This window comes from Macaca thibetana, chromosome 4 (assembly GCF_024542745.1).
Source record: "Macaca thibetana thibetana isolate TM-01 chromosome 4, ASM2454274v1, whole genome shotgun sequence".
In the NCBI taxonomy this organism is placed as follows: Eukaryota; Metazoa; Chordata; class Mammalia; order Primates; family Cercopithecidae; genus Macaca; species Macaca thibetana.
The window spans coordinates 45,104,498-45,111,522 of record NC_065581.1 but is presented as its reverse complement, the minus strand read 5'-3'; the positions used below and the strand labels follow the sequence as shown (position 1 = coordinate 45,111,522).

General features: G+C 56.4%; 3 protein-coding genes across 9 annotated transcripts in view; 2 read left to right on the top strand and 1 right to left on the bottom strand.

Annotated features, from left to right (window-relative positions):
- MRPS18A (mitochondrial ribosomal protein S18A) overlaps nt 1-7,025 on the top strand; it is a 564,209-nt gene that overhangs the window by 66,216 nt on the left and 490,968 nt on the right. The window contains exon 1 of one of the 3 annotated variants that reach the window (XM_050787009.1): nt 3,878-3,881. The exons of the other annotated variants lie outside the window; for them this stretch is intronic. The gene's annotated coding sequence lies outside the window, so the exon portion shown is untranslated. Of the gene's footprint in view, nt 1-3,877; nt 3,882-7,025 lie in introns of those variants that run through there. 3 annotated transcript variants of the gene reach the window in all.
- Nucleotides 1-7,025, top strand: part of MRPL14 (mitochondrial ribosomal protein L14) — a 66,089-nt gene that overhangs the window by 20,033 nt on the left and 39,031 nt on the right. The window lies entirely within an intron of this gene.
- TMEM63B (transmembrane protein 63B) overlaps nt 2,923-7,025 on the bottom strand; it is a 29,485-nt gene continuing 25,382 nt past the window's right edge. For all 5 annotated transcript variants that reach the window (XM_050786918.1, XM_050786921.1, XM_050786919.1 and 2 more), the window contains 6 exons: nt 6,469-6,631; nt 5,782-5,887; nt 4,639-4,806; nt 4,273-4,388; nt 4,019-4,099; nt 2,923-3,772 (listed from right to left, as the gene is read on the bottom strand). In XM_050786918.1, coding sequence (XP_050642875.1) covers nt 3,581-3,772; nt 4,019-4,099; nt 4,273-4,388; nt 4,639-4,806; nt 5,782-5,887; nt 6,469-6,631 — 826 coding nt within the window. In that variant the 3' untranslated portion in view covers nt 2,923-3,580. The remainder of the gene's footprint in view (nt 3,773-4,018; nt 4,100-4,272; nt 4,389-4,638; nt 4,807-5,781; nt 5,888-6,468; nt 6,632-7,025) is intronic.

Genomic DNA, 7,025 nt, shown 5'->3' with positions numbered 1-7,025 from the left:
TTTTTGGGGGACATGATTCCACCTACAACACTCTCCTTGCCTGGCCCCAGTCTGGCATGGTTAGGCCACTGGTCTGACCACGTCCCACCTCTGCACCGGAAACGGGGAATGCTTTGAGCTAAGACTCTGTTCCGGAGTACAGTCTTCTCTGGAGTGTATGATGGCTGAGGACAGGGACTTTCAGGTCATCCCAGTGCCCCTCAGCCCTGCCTGGTACTAATCAGGCACAGAACAGGTGTGAGAGCACCCAGTGGGATCAGAGAACCTTGTTCCAAGCTCCGATACAGGAGCCGACCTTGGGCGAACCCTCCCCCTTTCTCCTTTCTGGGACTCAATCTCCTCATCTATGAGAATATTAATTATGGTTTGTTATTATGTGCCAAACACTGGGCTAAGAACTTCCTGCTTATTTAATCCTTAAAACAGCTAGAGGCCATGACATTGCTATTCCCATTTTATAGATGAGGAAAGTGAGGTCCAGAGGCATGATACAACTTGCCCAGGGTCACACAGCTGTTAAGCGGTTGAGCCAGGATTTAAACCAGTAACTTCAGCTTTCTTTTCTTTTTTTTTTTTTTTTGAGATGGAGTCTCGCTCTTTTGCCCAGGCTGGAGTGAAGTGGCGTACTCTCGGCTCACTGCAACCTCTGCCCCCTGGGTTCAAGTGATTCTCCTGCCTCAGCCTCCCAAGTAGCTGGGATTACAGGTGGCCACCACCACGCCGGGCTAACTTTTGTATTTTTAGTAGAGATGGGGTTTCGCCATGTTGGGCAGGCTGGTCTCGAACTCCTGACCTCAGGTGATCCACCAGCTTCAGCCTCTCAAAGCGCTAGGATTCTGTACAGGCATGAGCCATGGCACCCGGCCATAACTTCAGCTCTTATCCGTGTCTTCTGCTGTCCCCAGCTGTGAAAGGAGGAAGTGGACTTTGGGGATCCTGTGGTCTCGCCTGCCCACTCCTGATTCCACTATTGCACCTCCTGGATGTCTCTAATGTGATCTACCTGGACGTGAACTCTGTGACAAGGTGCCAGGGGCTCGGTGCAGGCAGGCACGGGTGTTCCTCTCTATTACAGCCTCCCACCCTGGGGCAGGGCTGTCCTCAGGACTCTTGCTGTGGGTGCTGCTTGGGCATTATCTGGAGTTTCACATCTGGAAATGCTGGAACCTGGTTTTGAACTTCAGGCCGTGCAGGAAAGGGAAGGCATGCTGGGCAGATGAGGAATGAGGCGGTCTCGGCTAACCAGAGGTGGGGGCTGAGGTCTGTCCAGGTCACACTTTGCAGACAAGGGGGCTTGCCAGGCAGATGGCAGTGACGTGCCTGCCCATCCATACAGAAAACAGGCTTCGGGAACACCAGGAAGCCTTCACACAAACCAGGGTGCTCCTTTCAAAGCCATGCCAATTTTTGCCCAACCACCAGCAGGCACTCCCTTGGCCCCAAAACTTTGGGGACTCTATCTGGGAGTTCATGTTTCACAACACTGCAGATCTGACATACATATGGAGGCTGAGGCCAGGACCAAGGCCTCAACTTTCACCTCCACTGTCACCGGCCCATCCTCCACCCACGGCTCGCTGCCATAAACACTGGCCCTCCAAGCTGTGTTTGCCGCAGCTCTCTGCAGCCTGGGGCTGGAACTTGGGCACTCTTTGCTCCTGCTCCTTGCTGGCGCCTGGGCAATCTTTATCAGGGTTGCTGTGTTTGCTGTTCCTGCTGTTGGTTTCTTGTTGACTTTTGTGGAACCTGGTTCTCCTCCTCCTCTGAGGTCTCTTTTCTTCACTCTAGAGTTCCTTTTTCTTCCTTTTCTTCAGGGTTGCAAAGCGATTTAGTGACAGAATAGGGACTGGAATGCAGGCCTCCTACAGTACATGCTGTGTATGCATGTGTGTGGGTGTGGACCATGGCTCTGTGGGCCTTTGCAGCATGGGTTACAGCAGTCACAGGACCTTTCTTCAAGAAGGTGAATTTTTTTGTTTGAGACAGGGTCTTGCCCTGTCACCCAGGCTGGAGTGCAGTGGCATGATCTCGGCTCACTGCAGCCTCCACCTCCCAGGTTCAAGTGATTCTCATGCCTCAGCCTCCCAAGTAGCTGGGATTACAGGGGTGTACCACCATGTCCAGCTAATTTCTGTATTTTTTGTAGAGATGGGGTTTCATCATGTTGGCCAGGCTGGTCTCGAACTCCTGAACTCAGGTGAGCCATTCACCGTGGCCTCCCAAAGTACTGGGATTACAGGCGTGAGCCACCGCGCCTGGTGAGAATGTGAATTTGAGTTGGGTCTTTGAGAATGGGTAAGATTTGACTGGAGGATGGGAGGGGGCTTCTCACTGAGGAGATCACGCCCTCCTGGGGAAGGGAGATGGGATGGGACCAGGCTTACTTTGAGGTGCTCAGACGGGCCTTCATCCTGGCCCAGCATGGACCCTGTGGCTTTGCATGACCTTTTCTCCCTGAATCTCTGTCCCATGTGTGTTGCTCAGGGACTCCGGGGAAGGATCAGAGTGGGCAGGGCTGGTGTGGTGGCCACCTGGGCACAGGGGCCCTTCCTGCCTCTGAGATACCCCTGAATTCTCTCCCCGGCCCCACTCGCTCCTCTCCCTGACACAGAAATGAGACACTGAAGAAGTCCCTTGCCCAGCGTCATGCAGGGACCTCTCCTTTCTTGGACTCAATCTCCTCATCTATGAGAATATTAATTTTGGTTTGTTATTATGTGCCAAACACTGGGCTAAGAACTTCCTGCTTATTTAATCCTTAAAACAGCTAGAGGCCATGACATTGCTATTCCCATTTTATAGATGAGGAAAGTGAGGTCCAGAGGTATGATGCAACTTGCCTAGGGTTACACAGATACCCTCCAGATAGGAGGGTGGGGACCCTGCCCAGGTACCCAGGGCAGCTCAAGTCAGACACCTGCCTCAGAGCTTTTCTCTTTGTTTTTATTTTAAAGGAAAAAAACAACAACAAAAAAAACCCCAAAACAACAACAAAAAAAACAGTGCAAAAACCCATTTTCCAGTGTCAGCCTTGCCCACCCCCACCCCCAGGCCACCCCAGCTCTGAGCCTGACTCTTCCTCCCACTCAGCACCCCCTCCCCTCTCATGCATCCCCTAGGGGCTGGAGGCTCCACTTCCCTGGAGGGCTGGATCCCAGGAGGAACTGTGGGGTGGAAAAAACCAGGGCGGCGGGCGGGGGGGACAGCCCCAGATCCACCTGTCCCCCAGGTCTCCAGCCACCAGCACCAGGCGCACCGGGTACTCCTCTCGGCTCTCATTAACCCTTTCCTGGTCATGCTACTAGCTGGGGAGGGGTGGGGGGTGCTGATCTGGGGGAACTCCCTCTGCACCCCTCTTTGCCCCGGGGCCGGCTCGGGGCTCTCCTCACTGAGGTTGGGGGGCTCCCTGCCTCCCTCCATCATGGGGGAGAGCGGTGAAATCCCCAGGTTTAAATACCTTAATGAAAGCAGGGGCTGGGGAGAAAGGGGCTTTAGATCTAATAAATTATTAGCGTTTTAGTGTCCGTGGGAGTAGGGGTGGGGTGGGGCAGGATGTGGCCTCCAGGGCCCCTCCCTCCCCTTACTGGTGAATCTCATTCTCTATGAGGCTGTCCTCACAAGACTGGAAGTCTGTGTCCGTGAGGCCGTCGGGCGGCATCAGCAACTCCTCATCTTGGGATGAGGACGATGGGGGCTCATCCCCTGAGCTCCCAGGAGCCCCATCCCCATCCCCGTCCACCTCTGAGTCCTGCAGCACCTGAGCGATGTATTTCTGAAGGGGGAGAGGAAATAGGGGCAAGGTGAACAGCTACCCCTCATGGATGGGGGGAACACCAGGGCCAGTAGGACAGCAGAGTGGGCAGGGCCCTGGGAGGCGGGGGCAGCCCTCCAGGGAGACCAGCTCTCTCCCTGCCCCCATGGGGTCTGGAACAGGTTCCCCTTTCTGCAGGACTAAGGGAACACTGGGCTTTGAGGCTGAGTCTGTCAGAGGCCCCTCCCAACTCTTGAGGGCACTCACCGCAGATTTGGGGACAGCAGCAGCAGTGGAGGGCCGTCCATTGCTTCTGGGGTCCACAGTATCTGTCTCCGTGTGCTCAATCTTGAGGAGCCCAGAATGAGTCAGGAAGTGGGGGCATGTCCTCATCCCTGATCATGGCCCCATGCCCGCTTGGCCCTGTTGGTACTGCCCTCAGCCCTTGCCAGCCCTGGGACCCTCTGTATCCCCTTGAGCTCCTGCCCGCAGCCATCCCCCCTGCCACCCTCACCCCACACCTTGTAGTTGTGGGCACTGAGGTATTTGAAGTGTCCAAAGCAGACGTGGCAGAGACAGATGACGATGGTGATGACCAGGACCACGAATGTGAACATAGATGTGGGAGCTAGGAACCCTGGTGTTGGGGGGGCAAAGAATGGGGTTGCTATCTCCTGTGGGTACCCCCAGGGCCTCCCCACCCCAGCTTCTGATACCCTCTGAATGCAGTCCTCACTCTCCCAGGTGCTACAGCCTGGTCCCGGCCTCTCCCAGGCCCCTTGCCTGCCACCCCCAGCCATGCGGCTTCTCCTATGGCCTGCTCTGCCTGGACTCTGGCTGGAATCCCCTCTGTTCACACCCCCGTTCCCTGGGTAGGGATCCCTCACCCGTGCGCATGGTGGAAAAGAAGAGCAGCCAGAAGAGGCAGAGGATGGGCGCGGCTACCACCTGGTTCACAGCCCCCGAGTGGATCTTCTTGTCCAGCTTGGCCGGCAGGTAGGCGTAGTAGAGATTGTACCTGTCTACCAGGTGCTTCAGCAGCATGTACATGAGCCCTAAGGGAAGCCACATGGGCCCTGACCTCGGAACCAGTGCCGCCGAACCTTTGTGTGTCTGTCACAGGTTGTCCTGGTCCTGAGAAGGCTGAAAGGTTGGCCCCCTCCTCCTGCCCGGGCCCCAGGACGGGATAGTGCCCCATGCCCCAGCCTGATCACAGAACTTCAGCTTCCTCCACTCCAACCCCTTCATTCTGCACTCCTCATTGGGAATTCTACTACTGGAAATCTAGTCATCTGGATCAACAAGCATCTTCTTAAAACCCATATCATTTTTCTCTATCCCTGTCTCTAAACAGGTAAGTATAAATTAAGGGACAAGTTCTATTTCCCTACAGGTTGAGGGATAGGGAGTTTCTAATGAGGACAAGGAAGTTAGTTTGGGAACTTGGAGCCTTCAATAACCAGGGAGGGTTGGTTAAGGAGTTAGGATGTTATTGGGGAGGAAAGTAGAGGCTACCAGTGGGGGTGATGGTTAAAGAGAAACTGCTAAACTTCAAAAAGGAGGAGAGACCTGGCCAAGTCACATAGTTCAGATACAGCAGATTATCTCCATGAGTGGCAAGGACTCGTCCCACCCTGGAATCCAGGTCTTTCCTGAGTTTACAGGATGGTATACAAGTGTGCACATGGATGCCTGTGTGGGAGTATGTGTGTGAACATGTCAGCACATATGTGATCTGTGTCCAAGCACATCCCACTGAGGGAAGGCACAGGTGTGGGTGAGTATGGCCATGTTGGGGTGACTTTGCCCTGGGGACCACATGCCAGCTGGGTCTGGCCTGAGCTGATGGCTCTCCCCCTCCTCCCCACAGGCCAGGCCCCAGACTGAGCCAGGGACCGGGCGGGAGCCCCGAGGGGCCGGTCTCCCAGCCGGGCCCTGTCCACTCGGGGTGGCCTGCCTTCCTAGAGTGGAGAGGGTGAGGTCCTGGGTCCCCCCGAGCAGGGCCCAGGTCCCGGCGCGGCGGTGCCTACCGAAGGGCACGATGATGGGGCAGGTGATACTGTAGGTCATGACCACCGTGAAGACGCACATCATCCAGGCGTAGGCTGCGCCAAACTGGAACTCGTAGGCCTGATGCTGGGGGGGAGATGGGCAGGAGGATGGCTCAGGGAGGCAGGGACTGACCAGAGGGGCAGGGAAGGAGGGAGTGGGAAGGGAGCCAGGACCTCTGGGGCCAGAAAAGAAGCCATGGGGAACAGGACCTAATGTCTAGGGTTGGGTAGGGCAGAGCAGATGGAGGGGCTATGGCTGAGAGGAGGCTCACGGTGGTTGCAGTGATGGGGCATGGAGAGGGGCCTTCAAGGGGTCGGGGCCTGGCAGGTAGGGGGTAAGAGTTGGGTGGACTTGGGAGTGGGATGCCCAGAGCCCTCTTATTAAGACAGAGGGACCCTAGTGCTAGGGACCCAGATCTCCCCAACTCCCATCATAGAATGCTACTGTCAGAACTGGCAGGGGCCTTCAGGGTTACCTATGTCCACCCATGGTGGAATACGAAGGCCCCAGATATGGGAAGGGGATGGCCCGGAGCCACCGTGAGTCAACTGGACTCCCCAAGTCTCAGCCCTCCTGTGCCCCTCAACCCTAGCGCGATGGCTGCTGTTTCTTGTTGGGCCACCAGGGGGCACTGTACGGGCCGCTGCTGCCCCAGGCGGCCGTACCCGCTTCACGTTGCGCCTCTCGGCGGCCGAGCGCGCCAGGCAGAGCCGGATCATGTACATGAGCAGGCCTGGGATGCGCAGCAGGTCCATGGCGTTGCCGATAAAGGCTGAGGCAATGACGTAGTTCACGAAGAAGGCGCCGTTGTCGGGCAGGAACACACACCTGCGGGCACCAGGTGCTCCAGCACTGCACCCTTGGGGTGACCCGGTGGCGGCCCGCCCACTGCCAGAACTACAGCACCCCACACCTCCACCACCAACATGCTTCTTCCATGTGGACACCCCCAGCTTAGCCCCCCAAGCACCTGTGCCCGTTCCCCCCAGAGACAGAGTGGCAACAGACAGCTCCAAGAACTTGTGCCTCATAAAGACCCATGGAGAGAGTGCTCAAGACCACCTAAGGCTACCAGATCGTTCAGGAGAGAACTGTCCAGGATCCCCAAAGACAACCCAGTGAGACCCTCAACCCAAAGGCTGAGCCCCAGGAACACCCAGAAGATTCCCCCACTATGACCATAACTCCAGTTACCCCCCGAGTGTGACGTGAACCTCAGATA